The sequence below is a fragment of the Rhinolophus ferrumequinum genome, chromosome 10 (assembly GCF_004115265.2).
Source record: "Rhinolophus ferrumequinum isolate MPI-CBG mRhiFer1 chromosome 10, mRhiFer1_v1.p, whole genome shotgun sequence".
Taxonomy (NCBI): Eukaryota; Metazoa; Chordata; class Mammalia; order Chiroptera; family Rhinolophidae; genus Rhinolophus; species Rhinolophus ferrumequinum.
In genome coordinates this window covers 50,522,755-50,548,694 of record NC_046293.1, presented here as the reverse complement: position 1 = coordinate 50,548,694, position 25,940 = coordinate 50,522,755, and the positions used below count along the sequence as shown (strand labels likewise).

Below are 25,940 nucleotides of genomic sequence, written 5' to 3'. Positions count from 1 at the left end.
GCTCTCCTGTGTCTGCCCATCGGGGCCACTCCTTCCCCAGGTGGCCTGCATGCAGTTTATCAACATTGTGGTGCACTCGGTGGAGGATATGAACTTCCGGGTCCACCTGCAGTACGAGTTCACTAAGCTGGGGCTGGAGGACTTCTTGCAGGTGAGCTGGGCTCGAGTCTGCACAGGGCGAGGCACGTCGGGGCAGAGGGCCAGCTTAGCCATGTTCCCAGGGTGTCGCTTTTATAAGAGCCTCGTCCTGGATGCTCCCGGAACCCCACCTGTCTGCTGTGGCCAGGGACTTCGGCCCTCCCTCCCACAGAGGGCGCCCCAGTCAGGCAGCTCCATGGGTCAAGAATCTGGCACGGCCACAGGAGCGCCTGGGTCTCCTGCTCCAGGATGCAGCCATGGAGGGTGCTGAGAACTGTCTTTCTCAGGAAGCTCCCCAACCACTTACTATTCACCCTGCTCTCCCTAGAAGTCAAGGCACACAGAGAGCGAGAAGCTGCAGGTGCAGATCCAGGCGTACCTGGACAACGTGTTTGACGTGGGGGGTTTGTTGGAGGATGCTGAGACCAAAAATGTGGCCCTGGAGAAGGTGGAAGAACTGGAGGAGCATGTGTCCCACGTAGGTGGCCCTCCTGTGCCCCCAGAACCACTGCTGAGGGCGGGCGGGGTGGGGACCTCTGAGTTCTGGAATCCTGAGCTTGCTCACTTGCCTCCAGATTGAGGCCAGGGCCATCTTAGCACGCACTGGGGCTCTAGAGCACCCTCTGGCTAAGGCACTGGATCGTCCTCAGATCAGAACTCATGCTCACCTGAGGACTGGGCGTGAGGTGGCCTCTGGCTCGGGAGAGTCAGATGTGACTCTTTGCCTTGTACTATTTCACATGGTCTGAGACCCTGGGCTCTCAAGAGCAACGTAGGGAAGCCACGAGGCCAGGTTGCCTTTGGGGCCCAGGTCCTGATTGGAATTAGGCTGTGCTGTATGCTCAGACTTTAGAGCCAGTCCCGAACCTGCCCTTCCCATCCTGCAGCTCACGGAGAAGCTTCTGGACCTCGAGAACGAGAACATGATGCGGGTGGCAGAGCTAGAGAAGCAGCTGCTGCAGCGGGAGAAGGAACTAGAGAGCATCAAGGTACCCAGTAACTAGGGGAAGGGAGTTTCTGGCTGGTACTGGGCGCCACGGCCTAGGGATCTTTGTTTTTCTTTCCCGACTCATGTCAGGTCCTGGAGAATCCAGATCTTGATTCATGACCTTGAGACACTCAGATGAGGGTGGGCTGGTGATTTCACCCCGTTTTTTGGTTGGAGAAGGAAGCTGAAGCCCGAGTAGTCCAAACACGCACAGAAGAGGGTGGGAGCAGAGCGGGTAGCAGGGGTGCCTCTGGGGTCTCCTACCAGCCCAGCCCGCTGCTTTCCCTCCCTGCACCCCCAGTGCTTTCCCCAGCCCTGCGTCATGAGCAGGCTCAGAGGAGCCCAGGTCCTGGAGCTCTTATTAGGATACCTGCCAGATCTCGTAAATCGGGAGAGCAGAGGTCCTCATATTTCAGTGTCTTCTCTGTCCCCTCAGCTAACTTGTCAGTTTATAAAGATCATGCTCCAACCAACCTTTTCTTCCAGAGGAATAGTCATGCTGGCTCTGTTGAGCTCAGTATGTATGTGCTGAGCCCCTACTAAGAAGTGTATCGGGAGTATGGAGGGAGGACAGGGAGATGGCTCAGTCAGGGTCTTGTCTGCAGGGGCTCCCAATAGAGCGAGTACACGAGGCCAAAGGAAATGAGCAGTGACGAGCACAGGGCTGAGCCGCAGAGCAGGCCACAGTTACCCAGGGGTACCTTCTCCCTGGTCCTTCAAGGACCAGCGAGACTAAGGCTGGAGCGGAGGCGAAGGACACCACAGGGCGCTTGTGCCCACCTTTTGTTGTGCTGCATTCGTTTCCCCTGGTTCTCACCAGGGCCTCTCGTGCTGCCCCTGGGCACCCTCCCAGAGACCCTAGCTGAGAAACCCTTGGGTAGGCAGTCTCACTCCTGGGGCAGTGACTGCTGCGCCCTCAGCCCTCTCTCTTCTGGACCGTGCGTCCGCCCAACAGGAGACTTATGAGAACACCAGCCACCAGGTGCACACCTTGCGGAGGCTCATTAAAGAGAAGGAGGAGGCCTTCCAGCGCCGATGCCACTTGGAGCCTAGTGCCCGGGGCCTGGAGTCTGTGGGCAGTGAGGCCCTGGCCCGGCTGGGTCCTGCGGAGCTGGGCGAGGGCGCGCCGCGCTCGGACCTGGACCTGCTGGCACCAGCCCCGCCCCCGGAGGAGGCCCTCCCTCTGCCTCCGCCGCCCGCTCCTCCCTTGCCCCCGCCCCCTCCCCCGTTACCAGGTAAGGAGGACCCCGGGAGCTGGGCGGGGCAGCCTCATTGTGGGGCCAGACTAAAACCCCAGGCAGCAGTATCTTCTTCAGGGAGAAACTCGGGACGTGGCTGGAAGGATGTAAAGGCAGATGGGAGAGGGCTGAGGAGGGCCTCTGAGGGAGGCTCCGTTACTAGGAAGGGATGTCTAAAGGCAGACATGGATCTGTTGTAAGAATCACAAAGCTGCTGTTCCTGATTCCTCTGAAGACAGCCAAGGAGAGGGCTTAGAGCAAAGCAGAAGGCAGAGGGTCAGACTAGCAAGACCTGCCCCGGTCAGAGCTAAGACCCCTGGGAGCCACTTGAGCAGGGAGTTCATGCAGCCGCCTTCCCCGGGAGTCTAACTTAGGCCAGGGTGGGCGGGCAGAGGGACGGGGACCTCTGCAAATCTCCTGGTCCCTGGGCCACTACGTTGTTCTTCTTCCCCAGACAAGTGTCCCCCAGCCCCACCTCTCCCTGGCGCTGCTCCCTCTGTGGTGTTGACAGTAGGCCTGTCAGGTGAGTGTCCCCAGGGCTCCGGGCAGGGCTCAGTGGACTGAGGGAGTGTATCCTTGGTCCCTGTCTCACTGACCCTCCTTCCACATTAGCCATTCGCATCAAGAAGCCTATCAAGACCAAGTTCCGGCTGCCTGTCTTCAACTGGACGGCGCTGAAGCCCAACCAGATCAGCGGCACTGTCTTCAGTGAACTTGATGACGAGAAGATCTTGGAGGTAGCAGGGCCCGGGGCCCTGAGGGGGAAGTGGGGGGCTGGGAACCATGTTGCCCTTTGAGCCCAATCTCCTGGCCTTGGAAAAGCCCTCCGACTCAGCCCTCCGTGATGAGGCTGAGCCAGTGCTGCTGGGAGGGCTGCCAGGGCTCCTCTGGTCGTAAGAGGCCACAGCATTTTCCTTCTCATGAACTTCTGCCAGGACCTGGACCTGGACAAATTTGAAGAACTGTTCAAGACGAAAGCCCAGGGCCCTGCCCTTGACCTCATCTGCTCCAAGAACAAGACAGCGCAAAAGGCCGCCAGCAAGGTGACCCTGTTGGAAGCCAATCGTGCCAAGAACCTGGCCATCACCCTACGCAAGGCTGGCCGCTCCGCTGAGGAGATCTGCAGGGCTATCCACACGTGAGGCTCCCACTGACCTGGCCCTGGTCCCCAGCCAGTTGTTAACCCAGTTCTCTACCTGGGAGCCTAGCCTTCCCTGGATTCCAGAACCTTGGCAGAACTGCCTCACATCCCTCAGTCATCCAGACTTGGCCAGAACTTAACTACATCCATGCCGGGTGCCAGGCACTGTGTGAGATGCTGGGGATTCAGCCCAGACCTTCACTCAAGGAACTCCCAGTCCAGTGGAACAGTCCAGTAACACTGGGTGATAACCACCAACGTGATGGAGGTATAGGCAGCTTTGGGAGAACAGGGAGCGCCAGGTAGCTGAGCTGGGAAATCAGGGAAGGCTTCCCAGAGGAGGTGATATTTCATCTACAACCTGAAAGAAGTGTATAAGTCCAGTTCAGGGCCTGGAGGGAGAAGCATGGTGCCCTGGGTACTGAAAATTAGCTGTGGCTTTAGTGTAAGGAGGGGAGTGGGAAAGACAGGTAGAAAGATGGGCAGAAATCTTGCAGGCTGAGCCTCCTAAGCCATGCTGAGGTGTTAAGCCTTCTCCCTAGGAGTGGAGAGAGGATATTGAAGGGTTTCTAAGCAGAGCATGGAACATCCTAGGACGGTCCTCTGCCTCTGACTGTGTCCTGCTCACAGACTCCACCCTCCGTCTTTGTAGGAGCTGGAGAATGAAGGGATGATAGATAACGTGGGCAAATGTGAAACCTGAGGGGGTTCCTCCCTCCTACACAGGTTCGACCTCCAGACACTACCGGTGGACTTCGTGGAGTGCCTGATGCGCTTCCTGCCCACAGAGGCAGAGGTGAAGCTGCTGCGGCAATATGAGCGGGAGCGGCAGCCCCTGGAGGAGCTGGCAGCCGAGGACCGTTTCATGCTGCTCTTCAGCAAGGTTGAGCGGCTGACCCAGCGAATGGCTGGCATGGCTTTCCTGGGCAACTTCCAGGACAACCTGCAGATGCTCACGCCGGTAGGACCCCCCCACATCCCAGCTCCCTCTGCGCTGTCCACCTGCTAGTCGTCACTTACCCTGCCCAGGACAGTCCTCCTGGCCCCTCACGGACTTTGCCCCGTCCCAGCCCGGGGTCACTCAGCTCTTCATCCTGCTTTGCAGCAACTCAATGCCATCATTGCCGCCTCCGCCTCTGTCAAGTCCTCACAGAAGCTGAAGCAGATGTTAGAGGTGGGGAGAGCTTGTGATGGGGTGGCCGGTGGGTCCCCGGTCCTGGGTGGGGGCTGGGGTACGCAGAGAAGAGGAAGGGGCCCTCAGGGCTTGGCCTGACCTCCTCCCGCACATCTTTCGGACAGATCATACTCGCGCTGGGGAACTACATGAACAGCAGCAAGCGGGGAGCTGTGTACGGCTTCAAGCTCCAGAGCCTGGATCTGGTAAGATGGTGGGGGCAACACGGGGCCAGGACGCCTGAGGGGCAGCGGCTGTGGAGCCAGGGTGTTTAGCCTTGTCGCGTTGTCCCCTGCCCCCGTCTCTCAGCTGCTGGACACCAAGTCCACTGACAGGAAGATGACACTGCTGCATTTCATTGCCTTGACGGTGAAGGAGAAATACCCAGACCTGGCGAACTTCTGGCATGAGCTGCACTTTGTGGAGAAGGCTGCCGCAGGTGAGGGGGTCTGAGCCAGCGAGCCTGCCCCGTTCAGCCCAGGACAACCCCAGGAGACTCTGAGCAGAAGGAACACTCAGTCCCTTTGTTTCTGGCTTTTGTTTTCTTTTCTCTGACCACTTAAAAGCTTTCTGCTGGGGCCATGGGCAGGGGTCACCCCAGAGGGAGCCTTCCTGCTGCCACCAGACCCGGCCCTTCCCACCTGGATGCGGTGGCAGCAGGTAGACAAGGCCGCAGTGGCTCTCACTCCCAAAGCCTTCAGGCTGGCCCCGAGACTGCATTTCTCTATGATGGATGGGAAGTGCTTAGAAAAAACCATAAAGCCCCCTCGGACGTAAGGGAGCTGTTATTTCTGCCCCACTCGTGAAAACCGGGGCAGGCCTGAGGCAGCTCTGTGTTGGAGACCAGCATCTCTCTGGCTTGCCTTCCGTTGCTACCTTGCTGTTTGGGGTCGTGAGCTCCCAGCCTCCACTCTTCCTTGACCGTGAGAGCACCCCTAGGTTGCTGTGTCCCCCTCTGTGTCTACCTGGAAGGGTCAGGAAGCTGGAGCATGAGAACCTGAGGGGCTTCTCCTGAGCCCGTGCTGAGGGGAGGGCCAGTGTTCAGTGTAGCCCTGGGCTGGGAGGTGGGCATGTCAGGCCCTTGGGCGGGCCTCAGCCTGGGCTCTGGTGACCACAGTGTCCCTGGAGAACGTGCTGCTAGATGTGAAGGAGCTGGGCCGGGGCATGGAGCTGATTCGACGGGAGTGCAGCATACATGACAACAGTGTCCTTCGGAACTTCCTCAGCACCAATGAAGGCAAACTGGACAAGCTCCAGCGCGATGCCAAGACGGCTGAAGTGAGCGCAGGGTGGAGGCGGGCGGGGCAGCCAGGGCCACGGCACTGGGCCCCCCTGGCACTGGGCCCCCCTAGCTGGGCGTAGTTCTGGTTCTTGGATCAAAGAACTTTTATCAAGCGACTGGCTGGCTGGCTTCATGGGGGGGGAAGAGGGCGTTGGGAGATGCAGGCAACTGCTTCTGGAGACACCAACTCTAGGAAGCTGTGGGAGCCCAGGTTCGTTTCCAGGCCGCAGGGTTGGGCACTGCTTTCTTTGGGCCTCCTGTCCCTGGTGGGGAGCTGGCTGCTCGTTCCCCAGCAGGCTGACCCCTCCTGCCCACCCTTCCCCAGGAGGCCTACAACGCAGTCGTGCGCTACTTCGGTGAGAGTCCCAAGACCACGCCTCCTTCTGTATTCTTCCCAGTATTTGTCCGATTCATTCGTTCTTACAAGGTGAGCAGAAGAGAGGCTTTGAAAGAAAAGACAGAGAAAACTGGGTGTATGGGGAAAGAGGGCTGGGCTTCAAGTCTGGGGCCTTTTCCGTCTCCTCCTCTGAGTCCTGGGAGGGAGCGAGGGAAGCTGGCCACAGGCCTCTTAGCTGTGAACTGGTGGGCAGGGTGGGGGCCCAGGCCCATCCTCTCATTGTTTGGGGCAGGAAGTTGCCCCTCCAGGGTGGCACCTGGGGTTGCTGGTCCCACTGCTACCCACTCTCCACCCTCAGTGTCAGCCCCTCCCCTCACAGCCTGTGTGAGCCTCACCCCCGCTCCCCACCCCCACCACCACGGTTCTTAGGAAGCAGAACAGGAGAATGAAGCCCGCAAGAAGCAGGAGGAAGTAATGCGGGAGAAGCAGCTGGCTCAGGAAGCCAAGAAACTGGATGCCAAGGTGGGTGGGACGAGAGCAGGGCCTGGAGGAGACCAGGGGAAGGATTAGGGGGGGTGGAGCAAATGGAGGGGAGGAGAAGGAAAACTGGAGTCCAGACCACCCAGAGGGCCTGGGGCTGGCGATGGGGAGAGGGGCTTTGGGGGGGATTCCAGGCAGGGATGGGGGCTGGGCTGCCACGCATGATTCAGGACATCCTGACTGCATCTCGGGGCAGGAGCGCTCCCCGTGGTAGGTTAGTGGTGACTCCATGCCCTTCAAATGCTCGCCTCTAGACCCCATCGCAGCGGAACAAGTGGCAACAGCAGGAGCTAATTGCAGAGTTGAGGCGGCGCCAGGCCAAGGAGCACCGGCCTGTGTACGAGGGGAAGGATGGTACCATTGAGGACATCATCACAGGTGGGGCCCTTTTCCTTCCTGGGGCCTGGGCACGGGGCCCAGCTCCCCCAACCAACCGTGCACCCTGGACTCTCCTCCCACCCCACCCCCACGGGGCCTGACCATGGTGTCTCTCTCCTGGGCCACAGTGCTGAAGAGTGTCCCTTTCACGGCCCGCACTGCCAAGCGGGGCTCACGCTTCTTCTGTGATGCAGCCCACCATGATGAGTCAAACTGTTAACCCCCAAGGCTGGGGCCCTTGACAGGTACTGGGCAGCACAGCTGCCCCCTGCATGCCCACCTCCCAGAAGCGCTCCTGCTGAGGCCCCCGGGCAGCCCCCTCCTCTGCATGGCATGGTACCGTTCTTTGGCTGCCTCCCGGTGACGGGGACACAGACTTGCCTCCCGCATGCCCCATGCTCTGAGAAGCGTGGCTTATGTCCTGCATGTGCCTTCAGGGAAGTGGTCTCTCCCCCTGTCCTAGCTTCTAATGCTGTCCTAGCTTCTACTAAGGGATAGAAGACGTAGGGAGCTCCCAGAGCAGGTGGGACCAGGCCACGGCCTCTGATGGCTTGAGCCTCGTGCTCCGTTCCTGGGCCAGGCGTCGTGTTCTTGCTCCCCCTTGGGGTCCCTCCTCATGAGAGCTCTAGCCATAGCTTCTGCCACAGGAGCATCCGATTTGCTTGACCCGTTTCCCGATATCTAGTCTATGTGAAGTCTCTTCCCAAATTCTGGCTCTCGCTGAGGCGACCTTGTTTTCTGCCACTGCCCGGTGGCCTCCAGTCACCCCCACCAGAACCTCTGAAAACAGAGCCCCAACCACCCCAACCATCCCTCCAGCCTCTTTGTACGTCATGGCTGGCTCCTCTCTGGCCCTGCTTGTGGGCTGCTCCTGAACGGGCTGTCCTACGGCGGGGGGGGGCCTAGCCTGGCTGCCTGCCTGTTCATGGGCCTGTCTCCCCCACAGGCCTCCACTGCCAGCCCATTGTCGTTCGCCACCAAGCCAGGAGTGCCACACCACCCAGTGGCCCCCCTCGGGCTCCAGGCCCCCACTGAGACCCTCCAGGAGACAGAAGCACTTCTACCCTCAGAGTCCTGCCAGTGGACCTGGAGCCCTGGAATTGGCCAAGTGCCCAGCAGAGGGCTATGCTGCTCCCAACCCGGTGTCTACCCAGCTGTCAAAGCTGCATCTCGCCTGCCGCCACTGGGCACCAGGTCTTTTGGGGCCTGGCATGGCCCTGGTGCCTCCAGTACTGCACTTTGCCCTCAAGGTCTTCAACTTCATTTCCCGAAGGGTCACCAAGGGTCAGTCCAGGGTGGAGAAACCATTTCCAGCTTTAGCCTACATTGGGGCATCTAGGCCCCTCTGTCATTAGAGCCAGAGGGACGAGAGAAAGCAACTCTCCCTTGTTTTTCTCCCTTCCTTTTCACAGCCCTATGGTCAGCTGTGGTCTAGGAATATCCAGGCTTGGGAGCCCTGGGACCCTGCCAATCTCAGATCATCTTTTACCAGGAGCAAGGCCTCGTAAGCCTGTGCCCCGCTCAGCTGTGCCCTAGTGATAAGGGTAGAGGAGAGATGCCAGGCTCGTTGCCCTTGGACCTGGCCCTTTCTCCACTCCAAGCTGACTCTGTCCTTGCCGAGGTGGGCAAAGGGTTTTCTCTGCCCCAGCCCTAAGACAGCTAGAGAAAGGGTGTGCCAACAGCATCTTCACCTCCTTTCCTCAGCTTTTATTTGGGGGGCGGGGGACATGGTGGTCTTAGCTGGCTATTTTCTCAGTCCCCTGCAAGTTTCTTAGGTCCTGGAAGGCAATGCAGGGGGCCAGTCGTTTTGTACATGTACCACCTTCCTACTCTCTTGTACATAAACCCTAGCCCTTCTTTCAACAAAGGCTTGAAGCACCAGGCCTGACTGTCTTCTCTTTCTGAGTGTGGAGGGCTAGGGTGGCCATTTAGCCTGATTGGCGCCACAGGGATAGAAAGGAGGCTGGGCAGAGCTGCCATCTGCTTGGGGGAGGTGAGCGCTGAAGCCCGGAGAAGGGAACCAGGCTGGGTGCCCTCCAACCACACAAAGGGAGGCAGGCCTGCCACGAGACGCTGGTGCCCTCTGCTGGCCATGGGGGGACCTGCCTAGTCCCCAGCGGGTCCCACTTGCATATGGGGAAGACAAAAGAACCACTGGCCATGTTATAAATATTGTTATTTAAAAAACAAAAACAAAACAAAACACACATCCACTGGGTCCCAGGGTTGGAGGAAGGAGTGGTCGAGCCCTAGGGCCCAGGCAGGCAGAAGCAGGCACCGATGCTAGAGGATAGGACCCCACCCTCTGCCACCCAGGTTGTGTCCACCAGCCTGTCCCTCTTCCCTGGAGGCCCCTTCTCACATTTTAATCTACTGGCACCACCCACCCCGCGTGCCATACACCACCAATCTCTGGTGTGGGGCTGAGGGCAAGGACTGTGCTACTTGTCCGGGAAGTGGGGGGGGGCCCTTCAACACCACGAGCAACCTGGGGAGGTGCCAGCAGTGGTGTGTTGGGGGTGGGGTTACTTGAGAAAAAGTGGACACAGACCAGCCTAAGGAAGGCGTGTGGCAGACGGCGAGGGTGTCATGGAGCCACAGCCTCACACAGACCCGAGGCTGCGCAGCTTGTGGGGTCACTGGTGGTCGTCCAGCTGCTGCAGGAGTGTCCGCCGCCGCCTTTCCAGCTCACCCTCACTCAGCTCGCTTTCTGACGTGTCCCAGCCGTCTGGTGGAACAAAGGCACAGCTCACCCAGCGCCTCCCCTGAGGGCTGCGGACGCCCGGACAGAGCGCTACCTGGGCCGGGCAGTGGACCTGCCTCTCACCTTCTCCTTCTTGATTCCAAAACCTGGGGAGCGGTTAGGGAGCTCGACCAGCCGGAGCTCCCTGTCCTTCTCTTGTTCTGGCTCTTTCTCCTCACTCTCCTTGCCAGGTTTCTCCTCAGGGTCTGTCTCGCTCTCAGGACTGTTCTGTAAGACCCCAGAGCCGCCGCCTCAGTTCCTGTGAAGGGCAGCCCGGAGGCGGGTGGAGGAGGTCTCACACAATAGCCGGGCCGTGGGCAGAAGCTCTTCTTTACGCACCGACTTGTGTCTTCTCTTCTTAGTTTTCTTTTTTGGTTTCTTGGCTTTCCGAAGACCATGATCTGGAGATAGAGAACCCCCCCGTCTCAGTCCCATGGGAGAAGTTAGGGCTCACCCTTTCCTGTGCCACAGTCCATCCTCTGTCTGCTCATTCCTCAGACGGGCCTGCCTGAGGTCTCAGCCCAGTTTTCCTCCCTTCTCCTGGGCAGGGATGGGAAGTTCTTCCTACCCTCCCCATCCACTCTCCCTCTGGGACGGGCGCTCCCCAGGGCTTCCTCTTGGTCTGGGTCAACTTCTCTAGCTCTCAACTCTTACCTGATCCAAGAAGAAGGCGGGAGGATGGGGAGCTCCGACCTCCAAGGGCAGCACCCCACTTTCAACTGACTCAAGTGAGGAAGAGGGCTCAGAGCCAGACTCAGAAGGGTTCCGCCGCCTCCGTTTGGGGGGCCGGAGAGATGGTGGAGGCAGCTCCTCCTCTTCTGACTCAGAGCCCTGGGCAGATGAGCAGAAACATGTCAGCATGGAGGTTCCCTGGCCTTCAGACGCCCTCAAGTCTGGGAATTGGGGGCAAAGAGCAGGATCCAGGGCCAAAGGAATCCTTAAATCTCCTTCCAGGGGAGGTGATGTCGGGAAAAAGTAAGAAAAGTGGTTCTGATTTCCCCAAGGACAGTCCAGCCTCACCCACCTCCCTCTACCTGCCAACTCACTGAGGGTGAGTGGGAACGCTTGCGATGGTGCTTCTTGCCCTTTCTGCCGTGCTTTCGGCCTTTGGTGTGGAGGTGCTGGCATTCAGTCTGGTACAGGCAAAGCGAGAGTAAGGAAGGCACCAGGGTTAGATTCAGCAAGGGCTCTGCAACCTAAAGCTGTTTCGCCTCTTGAGGCGCAACACTTAGGCCTATCCAGGGCATCTAGGACCCGCCCCCCTTAAGTTGCCCAGAAAGGAGAGCTGCAGGGCTGGAAAACGGTGCGGCTGGCCTTGGGTGTTCAAGCGCCCGACTCTGCCTCACCGCAGGCGTTTTAAGCGGACCAGGTGTGCCTCACCTCCAGTACCTGCAGGAACTCCCGGAAGAGCCGGATCCGCTCCGACTCCAGGGTGATCTGCTCAAAGGCTGAGTCGCACACAAAGCGCTCACGGACCTTGAACGGGAGAGCACGGCTGATGAGACTGGCCCCGGCACGGCCTGGGCGCCGCCGTGAGCACAGGGCAGGGCTGGGGCGGAGAAAGGAAGGGAGCCGGAGCCGAAGCCAGCTGTGCTGACCGGGGTGAGCCACCAGTGGTGGAGCAGCAACGCTGCCCTCAGGACGGGCGGTGTGGCGCCCGGCCGCTGCCCTGACCTCTTCCCAGGCGGTGCCCAGCTCCAGGGCCGGCACGGCCTGCCTCAGCATGCTTCGAAAGGCAGCCTCCCTGCGCCGCAGCCTGCGTGCCTCCTCCTTCTCCCGCTCTCGCTCCCGCGCCTCTGCTTTCTCCAGCAGCTGAGGGCAGAAAGCACACAGAACAGGGTCAACCAGGAGGGTGGGTGCCCGGGCCCCCTCAGGTATACCTCAGGAGGTGGGAAGTTGGGGTCTGGGCTCCTACCATCATCCCCTGAACAGGGGGTGGTTATACTGGGACAGTGAGCGAGAAGGAATGGAACAAGACACAGGGGTGAGTCTGAGCAGGCGCCCTGGCTATAACCCCGCCCCGCCTGACCCCTCACACTATTGAAGGTCAGCTTGATGTTGCCTGCGTCCAGCGCGGCAGCCCTCTTGTCAAAGCTTATGACGTGGGCGAAGTCCTCAAAGGCTGTGTTCACCTCCACACAGAAGCCCCGGTCCTGTGGGCACAGCAGCGCATGAAGCAGGGGGCACCTCCAGGGCAGGCATAGGGGTCCAACTACGGGATGCTCAGGAAGTCCCCTCCCCAGATTCACGGGACTGGGATGCGCTCAGAAACCAAGCTGTCCCGAGTCCTCACCTTCTAATGGTTAAGCCTCCAGGCCTACCCTGGTGTCACAGTTGCTGGAGGATTGGATCACACAGGGAGGGGGGGTGGGGTGTGATGTCTGCTGATCGATGCCTGACTTTTTCACAATAGTTCTTTGTTCCTTTGGCTTAAAGCCTGGGCCTTGCTGGCCCCTCCTGCTGCTCAGTCAGCCTCTGCTGGTCCCACCCTTTGGCTGTATTATTGAGTGCTTACTATGTACCAGCTACCAAGCTGAGCGCTTCACACACATTATCTCATTGAATCCTCACCTGTCAAAATTGAAGCACAAATCCTAGTCTCCTCATTTTATGTGGAAGGGAAAAACCACGGTTTAGAGAAACTAGAGAACTTGCCCAAAGTCTCATAGCTAATTAGCAGATGGCTGAGCGAGAACTCTACCCCAGCTCTTTCGAACACCAAAGCCCATACTTGTAGGCACTACACCCACAGATGACATGGTCCACGGGAGAAATGGAGGCCAACCAGGTGCGCAACCCCCAAATAATATTAAAAACACCTCACATTCTCAAAGCACCATAGGCCAGGCTCTGTACTTCTCGTTTAATCCTCACATATCCCAATGAAGCAGAGCTTTAGGAAAGTTATCTCACTCGGCCCAAGACAACTTGGTGGGAAGTGGAGCCGCTGGAGTTTACAGTCTGGCTTTCCAGTCCGCCGGGGCACAGGCCCAGCCTCTCCCTCTCCCTCCACACAGCTGTAACTGGCTCCAGCCTTCCTGCTGAGAGCAAAGGCATGCTCTTGCTCCTTCGGAGAGGGCTTCCTCAACCCACGCTCTCCAGCCTTTCTCAAACATATCAATCTCTCGTGGGGGAAGTGAAGCTTCAATCTCATCTCTTCACTGGCTCCTTTCATCAAGCACATACCTCACTTAACCTGGAACTTCCTTGCCATCCTTCTCTCACCTTCCTTAAGCTCACAACCTCTGCCTCTTTTCCTTTGCTTCAAAATCTTTCAATGCAGCACAAAGAAAAATGAATATTGAGTCTATCATAAGCAATACACTACCAAATGTTATTAAATTCTCACAACCTTGCACATAAGTTATCCCCATTTTACAGATGAGGAAAGTGAGGCTCAGAGCCACTGGTTGGGAGGTCTCCACCAATAAATAGCCAGGAGTTATCTGACTCTAAAGCGTGTGCTGCATCTACCCTACCCTCTTTATGGACACTGTTCCCCCAAAGGTTGCTCATGTCCCAATAGGGCCCTTTCTCGGTCCTCGCTCAGCTCACCTGGTCCTCAGCACCTCTGCTGTTCACGTCTCCACTGCTCCCCTCTCCAGGATCCCCTCCTGTCTCTCTGACCTCTTTTATTGTCTCTCTTATATGCACTTGTCCCATGAACAGCACTTAGTCTTTGCAATCTGCACTGTCCCTAGGTATTTCATTCCCACCTCTCATGTTCAGACCTATACTAGACTGGATATTTAATCGACACCTCAAATTCAGCAGATCTCCCCAAACAATCATTTCCCATGAGCCCCTCTCCCCAGCCCCACGCCCCCATGGATCTCCCAGGCCCAGATCTTCTGTCTGCCAGCGCTTCAAAGTCCAGGGCTCTTGGCATTATCCTGTGGGATGAGAGGCACCAGTGCAGCCCGCCTGACTGGGGTGCCACAGGGACTCCTGGGCTCACCGGCCTTCAGTAGGCAGGAGCCCAGGAAGGGGAACTGTCTAAGGAAGCTTCTCTATCTGGAGGAGTGAAGAGACAGGACTCAGAGAGGATAGGCCTCCTGCAGGCCTGTCGGCCGTACCAGCCCCTCGGTGGCTAAAAGTCACGTGTCCAATAAAATTTAGCTCTCCTGGATTAGATATGTCTACTTTGTTTGATTATCCTATTGAATATATGCTATTTACTTTATTCCTCCCTGCTCCAGGTTGTTTCTGAGAATAATTCTGCCAATGGAATTCCTGTTTTCTCCAGCCCTGTTCTTCCTGCTTAATTGTCACCAATGGCGCCATCATCACCTCCTGCCACTCCAACTCACTTCTTCCTTTCCCTCAATCACACACACACACACACACACACACACACACACACACACACACACACCGTCAATGAGTGACTATCGTGCTGGTTTAAAACTTTTTTTTTTTTTAACAGCAGAAACATTTCTGTCAATAAAAATATCATGCAGAACCTCGAAGTAGAAAAGAGAAGCAAGCTGCTGTACTTGCGAACAGGAAGGAGCATAACTCCCCCCTGCTCGTCCGAAGGCACCACTGAGGAAACCTAGGGAGTCTCAGAAACAGCTGGAGCGCCACAGCTCTTTCCTCATCTGCCACCCCCGTGCCCAGCCCATGCTCATGTCCCACCTGGATCACTGCACAGCCTCCTGACTGGCCTTGCTGCCCACCTCCCACACCTCTGACCCAGCCTCAACAGGCCAGGGCCACTCAGACTTTTCTACCGAATGGCCCCACCAGTGGGGCACAGGTCTGGGAGGGAGTCAGAACAGGATGACTCAAGCTCAACATTTATTTGAATTACCAGCCACTATCGCTGTCAGTAGGATTGAGGCTGCAGGTACTAACCGCCTAGTATCCCTGCTCCTCAGTAAGAGGTACCACTCTACACGCTCACCAGGGCTTTTCCAAGACGTCATCTGATCATTTCATTCCCCGGCTCCCCATTACTTACAAGATAAAAATTCAAACTGCTTGTTTTAGCATTCAAGGAATTTTACACGCAGGGCTCTACTTCCAAACTGGGACATGTGGTTCCAGAGAATAGAGGAAGCCACAGGACAGACAATACATGTCTTACCTGAGGTCAGTAATTTTAAAAATTAAGTTTGTATTAGGTAGAGAAGTAACGTGGTATTAGAATGCAACACCTGCATGAATTTGTAGGGCAAAACATAGGACTTCAAAGAAATGCTGTGTGTGCAGTGGGGCATTTCTAGCTTTCTTCTCAGACCCTCTCACCTTACAGGTGCCATGTTATTACTACTCCTCTCCGTAAGTAGGCATACTTTGGTAGAAAACTCATTTTTCAGATGAGGAAACTACGGCTCAGATAGGTTAAACAATGTGCTCAAGGTCACACCACCAGTACGTGGTTAAGCTTTTAGCCCAGGCAGTCTGCCTCCATGGTCCTGCTCCTCACAAATGTGCATACTGCCTCCGCAAATGCATTAGAATGTTCTTCACTTCCTCAAAGATATAAGCTTTTTGTTTTCTTCATCTGAAACACACGTCTCTCTTAGTCCATCGCTCCCTTTTCCATCTTTGATAGGCATGGAGATTGAGAACTACTTCTCCAGTGGAAGAAAAGCAACGTGCAGTGTGACTGCGACGGTAAATGGCAGCTGAACTCACTGCCACCACAGCGAAGTGATAAGAAGGAGTGAAGATAAGGATGACGTGCCCCTTCTAAAATGCAGTGGCATCTGGGGGGGGGGGAGGGGAGGGGTCCCTGAATGCCTTGCAAAACCAGCCCAGTGCTTCTAGATAATCCAAATTCCCAAGAGAGCTGTAGATCCAGATTTTTATGTGCAATCTCCTGATCTTAAATGTGACAAAAATTCCAAACTTTTCTAAGACACTGTACGGATCAGGAGGAACATATCTGTGAGCTACCGGTGTATGATTAGCTGTGCTCCCGGCTCCTCGAGCCTGCCATGCTCTGTCCCCACCCCCTTTCGCTCCTGTAGTCCTCTATGCCCAGGACCGCCACCGACTCAAATGTCAATTCTTCTGATTCTCGTCTTTGTAATAACACTTGTCCCTCTGTGTAACACTTGTAACGTCTACCTTCCTATTAGGCTGCGAGCTCCTCATGAGCAGAAATGGTATCTTATTCATTTCTGTGTCCCCAGTGCAGGTAAAGTAGCACAGCAGGTATCTGCTCAAGGGAGCTGCAATGCTCCTGCCAAACAGGACTTGTCAGGGCGTCCTGTCTGGGGAGCGCACTCTGTCCCCAGCCTGCGTCCATTCACAAGCCCACGTCTCCCTCACCTTAAGGATGTCCTTAATGATCTTCTTCTCATCATGGAATCGTGCCTTCAACTCCTCCACATAGAACTTGAACAAGTCCAGAGGGGTGGAGCCTGTGGGGGAGGGAGGGAGGGGGGCCTGGCGGGCGGCAGCTTCCCAAGGCCTGGGGGTGGGGTCGAGGACAGGACCCAGGAGTGGGAGTGCAGAGAGCCCAGCAGGGCAGGAAGCCAGGCCAGAGAAGGGGAGCCCGGCTGCCTTACCCGGCTGGCCCAGCATGTTGGCAAAGCGGACATCAGTGCTGACTGCTGGGTACAGCTCCATCCAGGTGGACATAGAGTGCAGCTGCCCTGTCTCGTGCAGCTCGTCCAGGAAGGTCTGAGCAGGGAGAGTCCAGTGAGAGGGAGAGTGAGACAGGGAGGGAGGAAAAGACTGGGGAGGAAAAGAGGGATGGCAGGAGGGGCAGGGACAATCCAGATTGAGGAAATGCAGACCAGGGAGACAGAGATGAAGAGATACAGATGGGGAAGCAGAGAGCAATGCGAAAGGAAAGAATGTAAATACAGAGAGGGACAGACTAAAACACGAGAGTGAGCCAGGCAGGAAGGCAAAGAATAGAAACTTGCCTGCAGCACAATCTTCCCATGACTTGGTTTTAACTTCCCCATGTGTTACGGCTAAGTAACCCTCACTACCACCACCTCCAAGCTGGGGAAAAGCTATGCCTGTCTGGCTCCCCACCAAAGAGACATAAAACTTGGCCCAGCTGCCAGGCTGTGCCTTGAGGGTGCTCTCTGCTGGCAGTTTCTGGGTGGCGCACACATCTCGTCTCCCTCGAGGAGCAGGGCTGAGTTGAGGGGACACGGCAGGGGCAGACTGCGGGCACCAAGAGGCCTGGTGGGGCTGGGGCAGGGCTGGGCACAGAGGAACAGTGGGCCTGGCGCAGGAGGCAGGGCACAGGTGGGAGGCCACGATGCAGGCAGAGGGGAGCTCCAATCGGGCGGCAAACATACCTGGAAGGCCTCCCGGTTCTTGCGTTGCTGGCGCCGCTCCCGGAGGCGGGCCCGCTCCCGCTCTTCCTCCTCCTCCCTCTCTAGAGCTCGGATGTGCTCCTCGAAGCAGATCAGTGCGTCTTCCTTATCCATGTCTAACCGCAGGGAGGAGACTCAGTGGGCACCGCCCCAGGGGACACCCTCAGCCCCAGCACCCCCACTGCTCCAAGGATGCTGTCCCCGTAGGTACTGGGGAGAGCCAGGATGACGGGGCGAGGTGACAGAGGGCTCTGTGGCAGAGGCCACCGGAATGGGGTTCTTGGGGAGGGATCACTAATTAATTGCATGAAAAAAAATTCGCAAGAATTTAGCTCTTATACATTTAGTTACTGGAAGTCATCACGTTTATGAAATCAGTTCTCTTGAGATCTGAGATTTCATGGTTATGGAACCGGGAACCAATCGAGCTTTGATGCAACTTCAGAAGGTGAATTTCTGATGTAGCCAGTCATCACCGGCCAGGAACAGCATATGGTAACGTGTGACCAGTTCATGCCAACATTGCCATGACAGTTTACGACAATCTTCACATCGGCTATAAAAGCCATCATCTCCAGGCCTTCCGTTTCCTATCCCACAGCTCTTCCTCCGAGGACACGTAATCTCCAGGTCAACAGTGGACCCCACGCAGGAGGGAGCGTCCTGAGCATTCTGGCCGCTCCCGAGTCCAGAGACGGACAGGGACCTGGCCGTCCAGGAGGGCAGGAGGTGCAGGGGAGCTGTATGAGGCAGCCCTGGAGACCGTCAGTGAGCAAGGGGGAGGGACAGGTGGGCGTGGGGCCCCGGGCTTACTCTGCAGCTGATGGTCCTGAGCAAAGCTGGGGTTGTCCATGAGGTACTGTTGGGCCTGGGACCACGTGGTCTGGAAGGTGACGCTGCTCATCCCATCCAGGATGCCCTTCAGGGCCTGGATGTTGCGGCGCCGGAGCTGCTTGGCCTGTTCCTGGGGAGCCACAGGATGGGGTGAGGCAGGACAGGCCAAAAGTGCCCAAGTGGGCCTGGGCAGAGGATTTGGGGAAAGGCAGGCAGCTAGGGGACCCCAGGAGGGCCAGGCGCAAGGCCTTCATGTCCCCAGCAAGGGGAAGGAGCACAGGGGACAGAGCAACCCCGACTCCTTCCTACCGCCCACGCCCAGGGTTGGAGGCCCAGAGCAGAGATAAAGATGTGTAAGTGCCACACCAGCTTCCAGGTAAGCAGCGGGGACCCCGGGGCATTTGGGGAAATGAATGGCCAGGGTCTGTAAGGAAGCAGAAACAGGAAGTCTGAGCCTTCTCAGCGACTGTTACCTTCTCCTTCTTGGCCAGGAAGAAGAGGACGTCGTCATAAACCTCTTTCCGATCCCTCTCGGGGACCACCGCCCAGACCTCCAGCTCCCCAAAGGTCTGTTCTGCCCGCCTGTGGAGCATATGGACTGTGGGTAGGCAGGCCGAGGACAGAGACCCCGGGCCACCCCAGCCCAGGTCCCTGACCGGTAGCGGGTGGTAGAGGTCATGCGCTCGTGCTGCTCCAGGAAGTGCTGCAAGGTCTGCTTGGCCTCCTTGGCCCTTAGCCGGGCCTCTTCCTTCTCCTCCTTCTCCCGCTGCGCCTTGTAGGCATTGAATGCCTGCTTTTTCTCACTCAGTTTGGGCAAGGCACTGGGGTGGGAGTTGGGGGGAGGGGGAACAGAGGAGTCAGCCTGAATCACCCTGCAGAGCCCACAAAGCAGGATCATGGCACACGGGGGACAGGTCTCCACAGCACTGAGTGAGGGGTCCATGCATGGGCAAAGCAGGCTGCAGGGGCTCCAGGGTACAAGGAGGCAAGACAGGTCTCTGAGAGGTGGGAGGAGGAGAGGCAGTGAGGGGAAGCGACGGGCTCCAGGACGCGGCTACTGCTTGGCCCTTGCGCTTTGGGGTACGCAAACTGCAGTCGGGGCTCTGCCCTATCCTGCCCCCTTTCCCCATTAACTCAATTCAAATCAATTCAATTCAAGCAGCATTTATTGAATGTTTCACGTCTGATTCCTCCCCTTCCTCCTGGAGGCCCTCCGTAGCTTCTCTTCCCCTCAAACCCTCCCGTCTACCACTCTCCTGACTCTGGCCACTTGGGGCCTCTGAGCTAGGGCTTCTCAGGGAGACGCTTGCCCAGTCGCTCTATGAATGGGGTCTGGAGGGCCTGGCTCCCTCTGCCCAGGCCTACCTGTACCGGGGGTCGGTGACCACCATCTTCATGGCCTGTTCCCATGAGGCGTTGGAGGGGACAGCCTGGAATGGAGCAGGTGGGGGTCACGAGGCCTGGCCCCCTCCAGCCCCCTCCAGGCCTGCCCTGGGAGCCCCCCCGCTCAGCACCTTGTCCCTCAGCAGCTCCTTAAAGGCCTGCTTTGCCTTCTCACGGTTGCTCCAACTGAGGCCAGACCGCTCTGGTTCTGGCTTTGCCTCCTCTTCCTCCTGCTGTAGTGGCTGCTGCTGTCCAGCAGAACTGGGAGGCAAAGGGGACTCAGAAACCACACCCCTGTCCCCGGAGGCTGCAGTGCCCTGCATGATCCGCAGCAAACCACCCCCTCCTGGCTCCCCAGAGCAGCCCTCTTCTGCCCTTGAGGTCATGCCCACACCTCCTCACCCTTCCCGACAGGCCTAGCGGAAGTCAAGGGTTGAACCAGGCTGGGAGGCTGCCTAAGGCCAGCATCCAGAATGCCGTGCGGGCGGCCCTCACCTGCTGGGGCCCTCCTCCGGCTGCTGCAGGAAGCCCTGCTCCAGGGGCTGGGCAGCATCTGACCCATCACAATCTTCACTCCCACCCGGCTCCGGTTCTAGGAGGCCCATGGGCACGGAGGTGGGGCCAGGAGGCGCAGGTGGGGGGTCAGGCTGTGGCTGAGGAGGCGGCTGTAGTGTCTGTGGCTGCTGCTGTTTCCTGCAGGTGAGCCAGAAGGGCAGTGTCCAGAAGTAGAGCAGGGACAGAGGTGGTCAGGGGCTGGAGAAGGACGGGGGCCAGAGCAGACCACTCCGCAAGGAGACTGAGAGCTGGCTCTTCCTCCCGCGGAGCAGAGGTCATGGGGATGGTGGCCCCAAGTACAGACAGACAGGCGGCAAGTCACTCACCCTACAGCCTCTTGTTTGACTAGAGCTGCAATGGGAAAGGGAACAGGGTCACAAGCTAGCAAGGGCCCCTCCCAGAGCCCCTGCCTGAGCCCACCCCATCCTCACCCTCCAGGTCATCCAGGTCCTTGGGCCGGGTCCAGCGGGACTCCTTACTCTGGTTGTTATAGTAGTAAGGCTTGCCTGTGTCTGACTTATACTCTTTCCAGGGACACTGGGACAGCAGCAACTGCAAGAGAATGGGTCAGAGGACATCAGTGGGCTGGGTATGCCCTCCAGCCACAGTTGGGGGGCTACGGGGACCCAGGGAATAGGGGACACAGCGGTTTTTAGCTACCACCTGGCCTGGTTCAACATGGGGAAAGGTGGACTTCCTAAGCTCCTAGGGAGATTAGGGGGGTCAGGGATCTCGGGATCAGAGAAACCACAGCGTGTACGGTCAGAGACTCGGGAGAGCGAGCACTTGGAAGGGTCGGGGCAGCTGACAGAAGGGCCAGAAAGCCCCGCTCAGGACCTCCGCCTTGGACTTGAGCACGCTGGGCTTCTCCCACACGGACTGCTTGTCGTCAGCATTGTAGTAGTAGATGCGCCCATCAGGGGCCACATGCTCACTCCACAGGGCCCTCTGGGGGAGGGGGGCACAGAATGGTGGTCAAGGCCCCTTTCCCAAAGGTTCTTCTCCGCACCCCAAAGATTGAACCATTAACCCCCCACTTTCAGCCTTTCTACCCAGGGACCCCTGAGCTGGAAGAACTCACCGGAGGGCCTGTCCCAGCCACAGCAGCTAGAAAAGAAGCCAGAGGAAAGACACTAAGTCCTTGCACCAACACCCCTCTTATCCCCACCTATTCCTCCCTTACTCCATCCCCAATATATACCCTCTAGTCCCATCAAAATCCCAGGCCCCCTGGCATCCCAACAGGCATGATCCAGGGTGGGCTCTAGTCCCCTCTCCCCTGTACCCCCCAACCTCCGAGCCTGGGGGGAACAGACCCCCAGAAGACTCACAGCTGGCGGTGTCCGCACCCGGAGCCGTCTGCCGAAGAAAGAGGAGGGGGAAGGGTTGGGGCCAAGCCCAGTGGCCCCAGGACCCAGGCCATGGGGGACGGAGAAGCAGGCCAGGCCAGGATCCATGTGTCCTGCTCCCAGGGATCTCTGCTCCCTAACAAGCTTCCCCCACCCTTTAGTGCCGTGGCTCTAAGACCCCAGGGGGACTCGCACAGCAGCTCCTTTCTTCGTTTTCCTCAAGCGAGAGTATTTTGTCGAGCCCACCTCGGAGGCCCACTCCTTCCACAGTGGATGCCCGATTCTACATCCTACCCAGACTCTACTACACCGAGCAGCGGCACAAGGAGGTGCTGGTGTTTCCTCCAGAGACAAAGAAGATGTGAAGCGGGACCGTATTTACGTGTACACAGAGCTAGCTCTGTGAGGGTGAGCAGTATCTGGCATGAGTGTGTTCCTTGAGGGAGATGGGCACAGCGGTGAGTAACGAGAGAGAATTTATATGCCTTTGGGAATGAGTGAGAAACGAGAAGAGCTGAGAACATGGCCGGAGAGGAGGACTCTGTGGAGAGTGCTGCCAGGGACCCAGGTACATCCGATGAGAAGAGGCAAAGCATGGAGCCATTCCCTGAACTCCAAGTCACATCCGGAGTGCCGCAGGGCAGAGCCTGCTTCCTGCCGGCCCCAGTGCTTACCGCTGCGGTGACGGGCACCGCTGGCATCAGCATTCCCGGCATCATGGGAGGTACCATCCCGGGGATCTATGGATACAAAGAAGACAAAAACCAGCTACGGGGGTGGGGGCACGCACAGGCTGAGCAGCGTCCTGAGCGAGACGGCTGGGGCCGTGACCCTCACACAGAACCTTCTCAGGCAACCCCAAGGGATTCTGGGCTCTCAGCCTAGCCTGAGTTTTCTCCAGTCATTCCGCAGATGAACCCACATGGGCCTGGCCTGAAGCTCCTTCCTTCCCTCCCCAGTTTCTGAAGTCCAGACGCCCACTCTCATCTCCACCCCCAGCTAAACTGACAGGGTTCTCTGGGGCCCTGGTGCAGGGGAGGGGATTACCTGTGTGATTGGTGGTGGCGCCCCCATGGGTGGCAGCATTGGGGGCATGATGCCAGGGGGCATGGGGGGGATGGCGGGTGGTCTCTGACTCATGGGAGGTAGTCCCATTGGAGGAAAGGGTGGGGGGATTCCTGGAGGGGGCATCTGCAAATGAGGAAAAAAAAGACATACTGAGCCAAGAAGACACAGCCTGGGATCCACTTGTCTCCCACCTGAACCTTCCACCTTAGCTCTGAGGCAATTCCAAGGCTTTAGTTTGAGAAGTACAAAGCATGAAACTGCCTCCTTCCTCACCACTGCGATAGACTGATAACTGGTGGTAGTGAGGGGATGGAGTGGGAGTGGGGGTGGGGGGGTCCTCTGGGTCTAACAAGCAAGCACACAGCTTCTTGAGAGGTAGAGAAGAGGGAAAAGGGAAGTGTAACCACCAGACGGCGGCTGGAAGGCTTCAGCTCTTCAGCAACTCTCCCCAAAGAGGCCAGAAGGCAGGTGTCCAGGTACTCAATCCACAGTCCCCTGCCTCCCACCCCTTTTTCTCCAACTTGATGACCACCAGCTGCTAGTCCCGCTGACTTGCGTGGCATATTTAAAGAATACAGATAAGGAGTCGTGAAAGAGACCGACAGTCCCACCCTGCCCTTACAACTATTGGGGTCTTCTCCCTTCCACTTCCACTTCTACCCCAGCCCGTGTGTCCCAAGGACAAAAAGACAAAGAGGGAACTGTTAACGTTATGGATGGAGAGGGGAACCCCAGCGTCTCCTACCCCAATAATCCAGCAAGACCGTCCCTCTTCCAAGGGCAGCAGAGGGCGTTTTTTACACAAAAACCGTGCAGCAGTGCTAGGGACTGGGGAGCTGGGGGTACAGGCTGGAAAAGCCAAGCCCAGGGAAAGACACAAAACTTACGAAGGGTGGTGGCATCATGGGGGGCCCCGGTGGGAAGGGGGCAGGCGCTGCTGGGGGCCGGGGACCAGAATCGGGAACCGACTGTTGAGGGAGAGAAAAGTCATAGGACCCAGGATGGGCAAGGATGGGCTTTTGCAAAAGGTACGCAGAGGGATGAGGGTGAAAAAGGAGCACACAGTTCCAAGGAAGGGTCTCCAAGCCCAATTTCCTGCTCACCCCCAGCTCTGAGCCCTGGGTAGGCTGCTCTTCTCTTCCACCAGCACAGAGCCAGCTGGCCGTGACCCTTTGACGTCAACTTTATTTTAGAAGTTTCCATTTTGCCAAAGCCAAAGAAAAGATGGAGGAAGCTGTGCTTGTAAGCACAGACCTGGCTCTGCCTCATGCTTTTCATCCCCTCTCCGGCTTGTGGGCAAGGCTGTGCCTCCTCAAACCAGTTAAACAGAGGCCTCTCATTCCCATAGTAACCAGGAAGGCAGTGGCCTCTTTTCCCATTTCCCCACCTGAATTCACTCAGGTCGAGATTCAATCCCAAAGCCCTCTAAACACAGCCACTCGTCCTTCATAAACACGAGTCTCCCTGGCTCTCCTCTCTGCACTCCCAGAGCCCTCCCCTAACTGGCCTCACCTTTAGCCCCTCGCTCTCTGACCTCTGCCCCTTCCAATCACCTAGCTCACTCTTTAGCTCTGTTCCCCCTCCCCTCCAGAGCCTGAACTCCACTCTCTCTGAGTGAAGCTTTGATCAGCCTAGGTCTCCACATTCTACACCTAATGGGATACTAGCGCATCCCATCCTTTAGTTCTTAGCTTAAATATCGCTTGCTCTAAGAAGTCTTCCTGACTCTACCTAACGCAGGTCCTTCCAATTTATTCTCTATCTGGTCCCCTTTTTAGTTTCCTCAAGCACACAACTTTGTAATTACTTTTCCCCTTAACAGAGTGTAATAACATTCAATGAGGATTGGGATCATATCTAGCTCGTTGACAGCTGGATTCCTGGCACCTGCCAGTATCTGGCACATGATGGGTACTCAATAAGTATTGAATGAATGAATGAAAAATGAAGGTACAAATACACTTTATATAGAAACTTCCAATTCGAAAAGTTTACCCTGTAGATAAAGCCCCACATGGCCAAAATGTCTGTACAAGATTTCGATTTCAGCATTATTTGTAAAAACAGAAGATTAGAATCAGCCTAAATACCCATCAGTAAGAAACTATGAAATTACACACAAAGTGGAATACTACGCAGTTATAAAAAAGAATGAAGATGCTCACTGTCTTGATATGAAACAACCTCGAAGATAAATTAACAAGTAGGAAAAAAAGCAAAGTGCTGTCAAGTTTTATCACTGTATAAAAATCACAGACAAATGATACACAAGAAATTGGTGGAAGGGGAACTGAGGTGGAAAGGAGACTTCTCACTAATATGCCTTTTTGTAACTTTTGAGTATGTGTCCATGACTATATTATCCATTCAAAAATTTTTTTTAACTGAACTGAGGTGTGGAGATGCAGCTAAAAGCCTCTGCCCTTCCCCCCTTTGCTTAAAAGATGAGGGGTGGTAAAGAAGAGGCCCAGGGAAAGGTGGTAGCTGGCTGAGGAGGAGCCACCTCGCTACTGCCTGATTTCCCTTCCTCAATTATCCTTATGTTGAGAAGGCTCAGCATTTAAAAATGCTTTCTAGTCTCTGCCTTCAGCAATATCTGTGCTACCTCTCTTCCCAACCATCTTGTCCTACGGAGAGAAGGAGATAAGACAAACCACTCCCCCTTGAATCACCCTGTCTCAGTGTTCAACTCCTCTCGCCTTGTATCAGACCTGTTCCTGTCCCGGAAACTTTCCTGGGCGTGGGAAGTCAGAAACTAATCGATATGGGAAAAATCCAATTCTCTCTGTACCACACTTTACCACCTCAAGCTGCCTTAAGATCCTCTCTACCCTCCCACATGCTACGTATGTAACCATCTTTGGGTTCTACCGGGCTCCAGGTGGCCCATGTCAGAGAATGGTGCACCATCCACACAGTTGCCCACGACAAAAACATGAGTCACTCTCCACAACTTCCCTCTTCCTCGTCAATACGTCACTGAGTCCTGTTAATGTTACCCCCTAAAGCGTTCTTGAATCCATCTACTCTGATTTCCTCCTCCACGCCCACCAACCCCTTTCATCTGATCTCTCCACATCCACTCGAAATGGCAGCCGTAACAAGCTCACCAAAATGCACCTGAGACCATGTTACTTCCCTGTTTAAAACTTGTCAATGACATTCCCACTGCTCTTAGGGTAAAGACCAAAACCCGCGAGGGCCTGGGATGCTGGGTCTCACCTTCTTTCAGTTCTCCACCTCAGCGTCCCCTTTTGCCTGGGGTAATTTTCCTCCCAACCCACACCTCACCCACATATCCTTCACATCTACCAGTCATCATTTCCTCAGGAAAGCCTCCCTCCCACCCCAGGGGACCAGCCAGTGCCCTCCTTTACATGCTTGTACACCATGTACCTTTCCCTTCAGGAACTGTCCATTGGAATTTTACAGTTATTTGTACAATTCTGATTGTACTAATATGTGGCACTAATAAAAACAAATGCTGCCATTAAATCATGATA

The 25,940-nt window shown here is 56.6% G+C and overlaps 2 protein-coding genes across 6 annotated transcripts in view; one reads left to right on the top strand and one right to left on the bottom strand.

Annotated features, from left to right (window-relative positions):
- Positions 1 to 9,095, top strand: part of FMNL3 (formin like 3) — a 50,006-nt gene extending 40,911 nt beyond the window's left edge. For 2 of the 5 annotated variants that reach the window (XM_033117088.1, XM_033117085.1), the window contains 16 exons: positions 41 to 151; positions 467 to 616; positions 1,026 to 1,127; positions 2,082 to 2,361; positions 2,819 to 2,887; positions 2,977 to 3,101; positions 3,300 to 3,502; positions 4,232 to 4,466; positions 4,611 to 4,679; positions 4,805 to 4,885; positions 4,989 to 5,118; positions 5,797 to 5,957; positions 6,287 to 6,388; positions 6,728 to 6,820; positions 7,093 to 7,216; positions 8,163 to 9,095. In XM_033117088.1, the coding sequence (XP_032972979.1) occupies positions 41 to 151; positions 467 to 616; positions 1,026 to 1,127; positions 2,082 to 2,361; positions 2,819 to 2,887; positions 2,977 to 3,101; positions 3,300 to 3,502; positions 4,232 to 4,466; positions 4,611 to 4,679; positions 4,805 to 4,885; positions 4,989 to 5,118; positions 5,797 to 5,957; positions 6,287 to 6,388; positions 6,728 to 6,820; positions 7,093 to 7,216; positions 8,163 to 8,251 (2,124 nt within the window). In that variant the 3' untranslated portion in view covers positions 8,252 to 9,095. Of the gene's footprint in view, positions 1 to 40; positions 152 to 466; positions 617 to 1,025; positions 1,128 to 2,081; positions 2,362 to 2,818; positions 2,888 to 2,976; positions 3,102 to 3,299; positions 3,503 to 4,231; positions 4,467 to 4,610; positions 4,680 to 4,804; positions 4,886 to 4,988; positions 5,119 to 5,796; positions 5,958 to 6,286; positions 6,389 to 6,727; positions 6,821 to 7,092; positions 7,217 to 7,344; positions 7,462 to 8,162 lie in introns of all 5 variants that reach the window. The other 3 variants (XM_033117084.1, XM_033117083.1, XM_033117086.1) reach the window with 3 other exon arrangements.
- Positions 9,096 to 9,428: 333 nt separating this feature from the next.
- On the bottom strand, positions 9,429 to 23,388 carry PRPF40B (pre-mRNA processing factor 40 homolog B). Its single transcript, XM_033117090.1, is given in 26 exon segments — positions 9,429 to 9,944; positions 10,037 to 10,187; positions 10,299 to 10,360; positions 10,614 to 10,670; positions 10,673 to 10,790; positions 11,006 to 11,092; positions 11,340 to 11,435; positions 11,634 to 11,771; positions 11,996 to 12,112; positions 16,242 to 16,333; positions 16,481 to 16,595; positions 17,231 to 17,364; positions 18,062 to 18,212; positions 18,556 to 18,664; positions 18,739 to 18,903; positions 19,448 to 19,512; positions 19,597 to 19,726; positions 19,961 to 20,158; positions 20,347 to 20,371; positions 20,452 to 20,572; positions 20,858 to 20,968; positions 21,102 to 21,127; positions 21,352 to 21,379; positions 22,044 to 22,109; positions 22,417 to 22,560; positions 23,325 to 23,388. Coding segments are annotated over 26 exon segments (2,616 nt in total). The 5' UTR covers positions 23,343 to 23,388; the 3' UTR covers positions 9,429 to 9,852.
- Between the last annotated feature and the right edge of the window lie 2,552 nt (positions 23,389 to 25,940).